Source organism: Ctenopharyngodon idella, chromosome 4 (genome assembly GCF_019924925.1).
Source record: "Ctenopharyngodon idella isolate HZGC_01 chromosome 4, HZGC01, whole genome shotgun sequence".
Taxonomy (NCBI): domain Eukaryota; kingdom Metazoa; phylum Chordata; class Actinopteri; order Cypriniformes; family Xenocyprididae; genus Ctenopharyngodon; species Ctenopharyngodon idella.
The window spans coordinates 22,271,274-22,283,713 of NC_067223.1; the positions used below are offsets into that span (position 1 = coordinate 22,271,274).

At 41.5% G+C, this 12,440-nt stretch overlaps 1 protein-coding gene across 1 annotated transcript in view; it reads left to right on the forward strand.

Annotated features, from left to right (window-relative positions):
• The first annotated feature begins 1,643 nt into the window (after positions 1-1,643).
• The window catches only part of LOC127511452 (uncharacterized), a 332,174-nt gene continuing 321,377 nt past the window's right edge, over positions 1,644-12,440 (forward strand). The window contains exons 1-6 of the mRNA XM_051892264.1: positions 1,644-2,382; positions 2,816-2,911; positions 2,998-3,231; positions 3,744-3,903; positions 4,057-4,104; positions 11,809-12,325. Coding sequence (XP_051748224.1) covers positions 1,810-2,382; positions 2,816-2,911; positions 2,998-3,231; positions 3,744-3,903; positions 4,057-4,104; positions 11,809-12,325 — 1,628 coding nt within the window. The 5' untranslated portion in view covers positions 1,644-1,809. The remainder of the gene's footprint in view (positions 2,383-2,815; positions 2,912-2,997; positions 3,232-3,743; positions 3,904-4,056; positions 4,105-11,808; positions 12,326-12,440) is intronic.

Below are 12,440 nucleotides of genomic sequence, written 5' to 3' on the forward strand. Positions count from 1 at the left end.
TGGCAGGGTTAGCAGAACGGCCCCCTGAGGGCGCCAAAGAGGGATGGGTACCAAGTATTTTAATACCCGACCCTCTCTGGAGGGGGCTGCCCTCCAATGTCCCTCGCCACTGGCATCAGGACCTCTTCGAAGCCTTCTTGGTGATAATTACAGTCCGCAGATCTGTGTTACCCCACAAAGACTTCAGCTGTGTCGCCTGTCCCTGTCCCCAAGCTTTCTGCGGGGGAGCACGGGTGGCGACACTTTCTTTGGATGAACGGTCAGACCAGTGCCCTGAAACGGCGAGCCGGCAGGGAACATCTGAACTGACCGCTCTACAACCCTCCTCTTTCCTGGAGGAACACTGGAAACCACTGCGCCCTGAAGCACACGAGGTGGCAGAGTTGGCAGAACGGTCTCCTTTATTTTCTTTTAAATTCCTCAGAATTTAATGTATTTCAATGTATTCAATATTTCATTTAATCCTCAAATTAAATGCAGCCAGATTTTTTTTTTTTTTGAACAGGCTGAATATATTTAGAATACAAAAAAGAATTATAGCTCATAATAATTCGCAAGGTATTTTAGGGAAAGAGAGAAAGGGAAACTCCCGTCTACTCAGTTCCCTCCAAATATAAATACATTATATATATATATATATATACACACACACACACACATATATATATGTATGTGTGTGTATATATACATATATGTATATATGTATATATACACACACATACATATTATATATATATATATATATATATATATATATATATATATGTATATGTGTGTGTGTGTGTGTGTATATATATATATATATATATATATATACACACATACATACATACATACATACACACACACATATACATATATATATATAAAATTACGGACACGTGATCTATGCGCAGCCTCGGCAAACGCGAGATCCGAGCCTTGCGTTAGACTTTTATTCCCTCGAGAATAAAGCCAACAGGAGTGGAGCTAAAAAAACTCCCGCTAGTGCATGCTTCTCTTCGGGACATTTTTATGAATGAACACTGCTCACTGTCGGTTGTGAGCTGACGTGCATGCTCCACTCCCAGCAAACAACACATAAACCGCGTGTATCCCCACTCGCTTTATAATGTAGCACAGGGGGAAACGCGATTCAAGCTGCTGTTCACTATTGCTATAAACGTGTGATTTTTGAAACACAATATGTGTGTGAGGTGGCGAGTCCTCAGATCGATATCACAATATCCACCTCCTCAGAGCTGGACATGTGAAATACCGGTGCCTCAAACCGGGGGAAGAAACCGCAGAGCGTGCTTCCACCTGGGAGACGGCACTGAACCTGGCAGGTAAGGGCAGAGAAAGGGCGGCGCCCGTCTCTAATCCCTCTGTCAGATCCAATTGTGAACCCAGTGTTCTGAGAGTGAGTTTTTTCGCCATAATACGTGTCTTTTTTTATATATAAATGCATGGATTGGTGTGAGATACTCTTGTCCTCAGACGAAGAGATTGTGACTTGTTTATGTAATAAGACAAACAACATGTCTCGTCTCATCATTGGTTAGATACAAGAGTGCTTCACGACGCAATCACGCAGAAGGTTCCCATAACGTCATATGACGTAGCGTCGACAGTTCCCATGAAAGGGAACTAAAAACTTAGCAGCAATGAGACTCTCCTTGACCAGGAATGAGGAAGCTGCTTTACAGACACGCCTGTTTTACACACGTCACTCAAACACAGAACCAGGAAACACATGAGTTCAGAGAAAGTGAAACTGAAGTGTAGTTGAGCTGTTGTGTGTTTGTGTCTCTGTGTTCATGCAGTAAAATGGCAGAAGCCAGATTTTCTCAGGATGAGTTCATGTGTTCAGTGTGTCTGGATCTCCTGAAGGATCCAGTGACCATTCCCTGTGGACACAGTTACTGTAAGATCTGTATTACAGGCTGCTGGGATCAGGAGGATCAGATGAGAGTCTACAGCTGCCCTCAGTGCAGACAGACCTTCAGTCCAAGACCTGCTTTAACTAAAAACACCATTCTGGCTGAAATGGTGGAGAAACTGAAGAAGATTAAACTTCCTGCTGACTGTTACGCTGGAGCTGGAGATGTGCAGTGTGACGTCTGTACTGGAAGAAAACACAAAGCCGTCAAGTCCTGTCTGGTGTGTCTGAACTCTTACTGTCAGAATCACCTTGAACAACATGAGAGTTTGTTTAAAGGAAAGAGACACAATCTGACTGAAGCCACTGGACGACTGCAGGAGATGATCTGCCAGAAACACAACAAGATCCTTGAGGTTTTCTGCCGCACTGATCAGAAGTGTATATGTCTGCTGTGTACAATGGATAAACATAAAAACCACGACACTGTATCAGCTGCAGCACAGAGGACAGAGAAACAGGTATGAACTTAAAGAGTCCCATTATGCCCATTTACAGGCTCTTAATTTTGTTTATGGGGTCTACTAGAATACATTTAGTCATGTGACATGCATGAGCTAGTGAGGTTTGTTGTTATTGACGTGTCACCTTATTTGATTTGGGCTCTAGAAACAGAGACATTATTCTGAATATCTTTTGTGTTCTGCAAGAGAAAAACAAACAAGTTTGTAAAGACATGAGGATGAGAAAACAATGAAAGAATTTACATTTCCGAGTGAACTATCCATATAAAACTAGGCTTTGATGAAATAATGCTGACACTTATGAATGAACCTATAACCTTATCATGAAAGATCTTTAACCCTCAATCTCAGCACTTCACTGATACTGGATTCATATCTGTTTACTTGATGATTTATGTGATGTTTCTCCTGTTATTGGTTTGTCCTTTAGCACCAGCTGAAGGAGACGCAGAGGTTGTTCCAGCAGAGGATCCAGCAGAGAGAGAAAGATCTTCAGCAGCTGAGAGAGGCTGTGGAGTCTCATAAGGTGAGTCTGGAGAAGAAGAGAAGTTTGAGAAGTCTCAGTCAGGACTCACTGAAGCCACTGTGTGATTGTGATGTGTGTCCTAACAGCGCTCTGCACAGACAGCAGTGGAGGACAGTGAGAGGATCTTCACTAAGCTCATCCGCTCCATTGAGAGAAGCCGCTCTGAGGTCACACAGCGGATCAGAAATCAGGAAAAGACTGCAGTGAGTCGAGCTGAAGGACGACTGGAGCGACTGGAGCAGGAGATCAATGATCTGAGGAGGAGAGACGCTGAGCTGGAGCAGCTTTCACACACACAGGATCACATCCGTTTCCTGCAGGTAACAGAGATCTAGAAGAACAGGATCATAGTGGACTTGAGCAAGAGACTTTTTCACGAGACATTTCTGACATTTCACGAGAGCAGAATGAGCCGTTGACTGAAGTGTTGATCTGTGTGTTCGGTTATTATATAATCATCAGTCAGACTCTCATCTGATCTTCTTTTGAAAGAGACGCACTTACAAATGCAGTTCAGCTCTGGAAATCTCTTAAGAAAACTCTTTCTTCTGAATGTCCCTGAATATCAATGATCTGTTACATTTAAGTTATTGCCAGGTGTTTGATCATCCAAGTGTTTTCCTTGAAAGTTCACATATATTGTAAGTGTCAAACACTAGATCTTACAGCTCTAACATGATATAATGAACATGAGAAGAATGAAGCTGATGCTGTGAAAGTGCTGGATTGAGGAGAGTTACTAAAGATCAACAAGAGTTGCTCAAATCTGACAGTAGTGCAGGTTATTGTCTGAAGTGTGGAGGTGATGAGCTTTGATTTCTGTTTTCTGTAGAGTTTCCAGTCTCTCTCAGCTCCTCCTGAATCTACAGACGTAAATGACGATCTCTTCAGTTCTCTCTCCTCTTTTGATGTTGTGAGAGAATCTGTCCGTCAGCTGAGAGACAAACTGGAGGATTTCTGCAAAGAGGAGCTGAAGAAGATCTCTGTCAGAGGTAAAGTCCTGGAGATTCATCTGCTCTCAGAAATGATCCTCCATCATCTCATATCATGTAGAAGATCATATTAGTAATGTCTTGGGAACGGATGCAGGGATCATTTTCTCTTGACATGATAATCACACTCTTAATGTCTGTTGATTTCCACAGTCACTTTCACCAACATTGTTCCCAGGACCAGGAAGGACTTCCTACAATGTAAGTCACTAAGAAAACAAGCAGAAAAACTCACTGAGTTCATGTTCTTCCTGTAGAAGGAGAAAGAAAACAGAAGAGTTTTATAGTTGACCATGTAAATTAGTGTTTCTCAACGGGGCGTTCAGAGAATATTGGGGAGTGCTGGGAGCAATATCCTGAAAGTGGGTGTTGAGGAGTTTTTGAGAAGTGTTTGTTTAAGGCACATATATGACAAAGGTTTACAGGATGAGACTTGTAATTACTTGCAAAAGAAAATAGTTCAATTCAATTCAATTCACATTTATTTGTATAGCGCTTTTCACGATACATATCGTTTCAAAGCAGCTTTACAGAGAATACATGTCAACATTACAATTTGGAGACTGCAGTTAGCTAATAATGTAATAATTTAGGCGATTAACATACAATCACTGTTAGCAATTTAATTGGAGGTAGAAGCAAAGAGCTCCTGGAAAAATGAATTACATATTAACAATAATTAGGATTTATAGAATGTGAATGTGCGTGTTGATCCAGATGTTGCATCTTCTGAAGTCATCGCAGGAGTTGGCGCCGTCTCTTCCAAAGTTTTAGTCATCTGAGGTCTTCTTAAGAGGCTGGATCCAAACTGAAACTGATGTACTCTCTAGTCACCTCGGGACGGGCGTCCCGAGGTAAAACAGAAAAGCAAATGGAGAATAATTAGCATAGCTGCTGTTCATAACATTAAGCAAAGATAGTCATGTGCAATTGATCTGATATGAGATGGATTATGTGAATGCTTGGCTGAAGAGATGTGTCTTTAATCTAGATTTAAACTGGGTGAGCGAGTCTGAGCCCCGAACATTATCAGGAAGGCTATTCCAGAGTTTAGGAGCCAAATGTGAAAACGCTCTCCCTCCTTTAGAGGACTTAGCTATCCTAGGTACAACCAGAAGTCCAGAGGTTTGTGATCTTAATGAGCGTGAAGGATTGTAGGGAGATAAAAGATCGGTTAAGTACACAGGAGCTAAACCATTTAGAGCCTTATAGGTCATTAGCAGTACTTTATAATCGATACGGAACTTAATAGGTAACCAGTGAAGAGATGATAAAATTGGTGTTATATGATCATATTTTCTTGACCTGGTAAGAACTCTAGCAGCTGCATTTTGTACCAATTGTAGCTTGTTTATTGAGGAAGCAGGGCAACCAGCTAGTAATGCATTACAGTAATCTAGTCTAGACGTCATGAAAGCATGAACTAACTTTTCTGCATCACAAACAGATAACATATTCCGTATCTTAGCAATGTTTCTGAGGTGGAAGAAGGCTGTTTTTGTAACATATGAAATATGATTTTCAAAGGACAAGTTGCTGTCTAATATAACACCCAGGTCTTTAACTGTCGAGGATGGAGTAACAGTACATCCTTCTAAATGCAAATTGTAGTCTGAGAGATTCTGTGTACAGGTTTTTGGCCCAATAAGTAATACTTCAGTCTTATCTGAATTTAATAGAAGAAAATTACTAGTCATCCAATGTTTTACTTCTTTAACACACTCTGTCAGATTGGATAATTTAGAGTTTTCATCTGGTTGTGTTGAAATATATAATTGAGTATCATCGGCATAGCAGTGGAAACTAATTCCATGTCTTCTTATAATATTACCAAGTGGCAGCATGTATATTGAAAATAGCAGAGGGCCTAACACAGATCCTTGAGGCACTCCATAATTTACTATTGTTATCTTAGATTTTTCCCCGTTTAAATAAACAAAATTGTGACGGTCTGATAGATACGACCTAAACCACCGTAATGCCTGTCCCTGGATACCAATGTAATTCTGTAGTCGATCTAGGAGTATTTTATGATCTATAGTGTCGAACGCAGCACTGAGATCAAGTAACACTAGTATTGAGATACAGCCTTGGTCAGAAGCTAGAAGTAAGTCATTTGTAATTTTAACGAGCGCAGTTTCTGTGCTATGATGAGGCCTGAATCCTGACTGAAATTTTTCATAGATAGCATTTTTTTGCAGGAAGGAGCACAATTGGACCGACACCACTTTTTCTAGTATTTTAGATATAAATGGAAGATTTGAAATGGGTCTGTAATTTGCCAATACATTTGGATCTAATTGTGGTTTCTTAATGAGAGGCTTAATAACTTGCTAACTTGAACGGTCTTGGAACATGACCTAGAGATAAAGACGAGTTAATAATATTGAGAAGAGGCTCTTCTGCTACAGATAACAATTCTTTCAGTAGTTTAGTGGGTATTGGATCTAATAAACATGTTGTTGGTTTAGACGCTGTGATAAGTTTATTTAGCTCTTCCTGTCCTATAGTTGTAAAGCACTGCAACTGTTCTTGAGGGACGATAATTGAGGCTGAATCATAAAACTCTGTCAAGGGTTGTACATTTACAACCGTATTTCTGATGCTTTCGATTTTTTCAGTAAAGAAATTCATAAAGTCATCGCTACTAAACTGTAATGAAATGTTTTGTTCTGGTGATGTCTGTTTATTTGTTAATCTAGCCACTGTACTAAATAAGAACCTTGGATTGTTTTGGTTATTTTCTATGAGTTTGCGGAGATGCTCGGCCCTGGCTGCTTTTAGAGTCTTTCTATAACGGGACGAGCTGTCTTTCCACGCGATTCTAAAGACCTCTAAACGAGTTTGTCTCCATTTGCGTTCTAGATTACGAGTTTCTCTTTTGATAGCGTGAGTAATATTGTTGTACCATGGTACAGTATTTTTCTCTCTAACCTTTTTTTAACCTCATCGGTGCAACAGTATCTAATGTACTAGTGAAAGTGGTGCACATACTGCTAGTAATTTTCTCAAGATCATTTGTGTGTTTGGGTACAATGAGCAGGTGAGACAGATCAGGCAGTTTATTTGTGAATTTATCTTTAGTTGTCGGGAGAATTGTTCTACCTAGTCGATATTGCGGTGCAATTTGACAAATATCAGCAGTATGCAGTACGCATGTTACAAGGTAGTGATCAGTGATATCATCACTTTGCGGTAGAATTTCTATATCAGTAGGATTGATTCCATGTGATATAATTAAATCTAGTGTATGATTAAGACGGTGAGTGGGTCCAGTGACGTTTTGTTTGACCCCAAACGAGTTTAGTAAATCTGTAAACGCAGCCCCTAACGCATCATTTGTATTATCTACATGAATATTAAAATCTCCAACAATCAGCGCTTTATCAACGTTGACCAATAGGTCTGAGAGAAAGTCTGCAAACTCTTTTAGGAAATCAACATAAGGCCCTGGAGGTCTATAAACAGTAGCCAAAGCAAGAGATAGTAGCGACTTTTTATTTATATCTGAGAGTGTAACGGTTAGTACGAGAATTTCAAATGAATTAAACCTGTAGTTTGTTTTCTGGGTAACGTTAAGAATCTCTCTATAGATTGTTGCAACACCACCGCCACGGCTGTAATGATGGGTCGACAGAATGTGGATCCATTTGCAGCTAATTTTATTAAAAGGACTTACAGAGCAGACAGGGCAAAGGCAGAGGCATAAACAGGAACAGGCAATGGTCGAGGCAGGCGGCAGACAAACAGAAACAGGGTACAGGCAAGGATCAGGGCAGGCAGCAAACAATCACAGTCCAGGAAACAGGCAAAGATCAGGGTAGGCAGCAAAGGGTCACAGGGAATAAACAGTCCAATCGGTAACAGGTAAACAGTCCACAGAAAAACGCTCAGAAAAGATCACCTAGGCAAATCAAGACTTCGCGATGTGTGTGTGTGTGTGTGTGTGAGTGTGTCTTAAATAGTGTGAGTGTGATGCGGTGCAGGTGTGTGTGCAATCAGTCCCAGGAATGAGGGCCCATGGGAAACGTAGTCCGAATGAGAACTGATCAGTATTCCGGTGATGGCTCCCTCCGGTGGTCCGGAGGAAGGGCCGAGGGAGCCACATTCGTGACAACGGCCAACCTGGACGGCATTTATTTTTATAACAGTAGCCAGGTGGACAAGACTCATTAAGACCGAAATAATCATTTGGTTTAAGCCATGTTTCAGTAAGGCAAATTACATCAAGACTATTATCTGTGATCATTTCATTTATAATAACCGCCTTAGGTGTCAGCGATCTAATGTTTAGTAGCCCTAGCTTTAGAAATTGTTTTTGTTCAGTAATTTTGCGAATTTCTGGTTTGATCACGATCAGATTTTTTCTAGATCCTTTATTTTTATTGTTGAACCTCACTATTCGGGGAATAGACACAGTTTCTATAGACTGTATTACACTCACATTTCTATCAATTAAGTGGGTAGAACACAGACTGTGATTTGAGGTTTGACTTACTAGTCATACGGTGCGAATCGTCTTGGAGATGTTCTCCGACAGAAGATCAGCTCCGATTCTGCTGGGGTGCAGGCCATCAGCACGGAAGAGCCTAGGTCGCTCCCAGAAAAGATTCCAATTATTTATAAAGAGCAGCTTCTGTTCAGTACACCAAGACATTAACCATTCATTTAAAGCAAATAATCTACTGAACCTTTCATGTCCACGTCGGTACGTCGGAAGCGGTCCGGACACGATGATCCTCATCGCGGGCGATGTGGCTCGTACCGTCTCGATCAGGCTCCTGAAGTCCTGCTTCAGCACCTCCGTCTGCCGCAGCCTGGTGTCGTTCACCCCCACGTGCAGAACAACAGCTCCGATGCTCTCAGCGCCATTCAGGATCGCGGAAACCTGCGCAGAGACATCGAGAACACGAGCACCAGGAAAACAGTGACTGCGCACCTTACCTTTGGTTGTGGTAGCGTGGACGTGACGGACGATGGAGTCTCCGATGACCACGGCGTCTCGTTCTGCCTCACGAAGAGGGGAGAAGCGGTTCCTCGTCGAGACCTCGAAGACCGGGGGCGGCGGAGGGGGAGAGGTCCTAGTCCGAGGCCTGGCTCGCGCCTTCCGTTGCTGAAGAACCCAAGGTCCCTGGTGTGACGGCGCCGGAGTGAACGAGGGCTGGGATGAACGCGTTCTGGGTTCTCGGGGCTGTGCAGAGAAGCACACGGCGTAGAGGAAGCAGGAATGTTAATATCGCGCTGCAAACTTACCGAGGATTGGTGAGCGTCAGCACGGGATGTTTCCAGCGCTGTTCGCCGCTCCCGTAGCTCGGCCTGCTTCTCCAGAAGGGTCCGAATCTGTCGTTCCACGGCCTCCAGCTCCAACTGCACCGCATGCAGCTCGAACGTGTCCTCACCTGCACTCAAAGATAGAGACACATTCGGTACGCCCGCCATTAGTATAGATGAACAATAATATTGTGAGTGAGAAGAGTACAAACGCTAGTGTGACCACGTCGCTATTGCTAACGGGCTAAAGCTAGTAGCGAATGTTCGAGAAGTCGGATAAAACTAGCGATATCAAGCCAATCCGAGTGTTTTTTATATAAAATAGTGTCGGGGATGTGTTCCCCCGCCGTAAAAGAGAGAATGGTAGGTTATAAATTTGATTTTAAGAAAAAAAACAAGCAATTAGGAATCAACTCGACGGAGCTCTAACTCAAACAGCGCGGCAGCAACAAACAGGAAGTGACGATATGTGACGATATGTGGCTTGGAATTAGCCCGCTCACAATAGTCTCCAACATTATAACAACATTCTACACAACGCAAACATTCCATATGCATTTATCCTGTTATCAGGATTTGATGCACTAGATTCAGGATGTGGCCTGTTGACTTCCTACCTTCTTAAGGCCCAGGTATACTTCACTGTCCACACCTGGACTCGTCTCTCGCGCAGTCGTGTCTGCGCATCTTTCAAAGTATACTCAACATGTTTTAACAAGATGTTAACATGATTAACATGTTATTAGTATGATGTTACCATTATTACCATGTTGCTAACATGTTTTTAACAAGATGCTAACATGAGTAGCATGTTGTTAACATGAAGCTAACACGATTAGCATGTTGTTAGCATGAGGTTAACACGATTAGCATTTTGCTAGCATGCTGCTAACATGATTACCGTGCTGCTAGCATGTTTTTAACAAGATGCTAACATGATTAGCATGTTGTTAACATGACTACCATGTTGCTAGCATGTTTTTAACAAGATGCTAATATGATTAACATGTTGTTAACATGATGCTAGCATGATTAACATGTTAGCATGTTTTTAACAAGATGTTAACGTGATTAGCAATTTTGCTACCATGATGTTAACACAATTAGTATGCAGCTAACATGATGCTAACACAATTAGCGTATTTTGACTTCTTTGTCATGTTTTAACCCTAAGCTAATTGCTATTAGCATGTAGTTATTCACTGCTAGCATGTGTAGCATGTTGAAGTCCAGTTTGCTAGCATTAGTCAGAAGAGCTAACCCCCATGTCTGTACGATGTTCTGATGCAGAGATATAGGTCTTGCAAAACGGTTACTAGTGTACTGTGTTTGGTTGCTAGGGAGTGGTTTTGCAGCTGCCAGTGATGATACTGCAAAGGCTGCTTGTCAGTATGAATGATATAAACCAACCCCCATGCTTCTGTGATATTCAGATTTGAAGATATCCCTCTTTGGGTTTGGGTTGCTATGGTGCTCTAAATGGTTGCTAGTGTGTGGTTATGAAGTGTTGAAGGTGATTAGTGATTGGCCATTTGCTGTACCGAGTCAAACAAGCCCACCCTCATGTTTCTATGACACTTCTATCCAAAGATATTCCTTTGATCTTTTTCAATGGAAGTCTATGGAACTTGTTGCTATGGTGCTCTATATGGTTGCTAGGGCGTGGCTTGATAGCTTCACAATGATCCTGAGAGACTGATTGGTTGCCTGAGTGAAATGAGCCCCGCCCCCTTGTCTCTATGACACTGTGATCCAGAGTTATGTTCAATACAAAATCTCTATCTAATTTACCATAGTAGGAAAAATATGTATGCAGTCACTTCCTGTTTCATGGGCCGTCCTTCACTATAGTATGTCAATAGGGCAACTTTGGGCAGCTCTTGCGCCCCAGGGGTACAACTTACACCCCACTGTGAGGTATGATCTTACAGAGCCTGCCAGCCTCTTCAAACGTGGTAACCCACATGTTTCTGTGAAATCCTCGTTAGGAGCTATGACTCGTCAAAGTTCATCTCAATGTTAAGTCTATGGGACTTTTCGGATACTTTTTCACCCCCCGGACGAACATCGTACACCCGATCGCTTATAAAAGTCACATCACACCATTCCTCAATAATCCACACGATTTGACGCCTCATTCATGGGTCTGTGACAAACGGTGCTGGGACTGAAGTTTTGTCCAGAAGAAGAAGAAGAAGTATGGAGAAGAACAATAGTGAAGCAGCACTAATAATGTACACCAAAATATATATTATAAATAAAAATATATAATATAAACCACCGATCAAAAATGTTTTTTTAAAGAAGTTTCTTCGGCATTTACTTGATCCATTTTCTATTTTGAACTATTTTCTATATGAATATATTTAAAAATGTCTAACTAACCCTAAACCAAACCTGAACACAAACTCTATAGTAAATGAGGTTCATTAATATTACTCTGTACTTATGAGTAACTACAATGTAACTACATCACTAAAATAAAGTGTCACCAAAATATGATTATTTTTCACTGAAAGCCAATTAAAAATGTCTTTTGTTTAAATTTTGCTTGTTTTCTTTGTTTAAATTACTTTTTACAGTGTATCAGACAGATTGATAATTCCTGATTCTGATGTGTTTTATCTTCATCAGATTCCCTTCAGCTCAATCTGGATCTGAACACAGTGAATAAAAACCTCCGTCTGTCTGAGAGGAACAGAGTGATTACATTAACTAACACAGTCCAGCCGTATCCTGATCATCCAGACAGATTTGATGTGTTTTATCAGGTGTTGTGTAGAGAGAGTGTGTGTGGACGCTGTTACTGGGAGATTGAGAGGAGTGGGAGATGTGTGTATATATCAGTGTCATATAAGAGCATCAGCAGGAAGGGATCGGGTAATGAGTGTGTGTTTGGACGTAATGATCAGTCCTGGAATTTGTTCTGCTGTTCCTCCAGATACTCATTCAGTCACAATGGCATAGAGACTAAACTCCCAGTACAGTCCATCTTCAGTAGAATAGGAGTGTATGTGGATCACAGAGCAGGAACTCTGTCCTTCTACAGCGTCTCTGGAGACACAATGAGCCTCATCCACACACTCCAGACCACATTCACTAAACCGCTCTATCCTGGGTTTATGCTTGGTTATAAATCATCAGTGAAACTGTGTTGATGAATCAGAATAGACTGTAGAGAGATTCTACCCATAATGCTTTGAGCTCATGATGAATCAGTAACAGTGAGATGTTATAGGTCTCTTATTTTCTCTTCATTACATTAA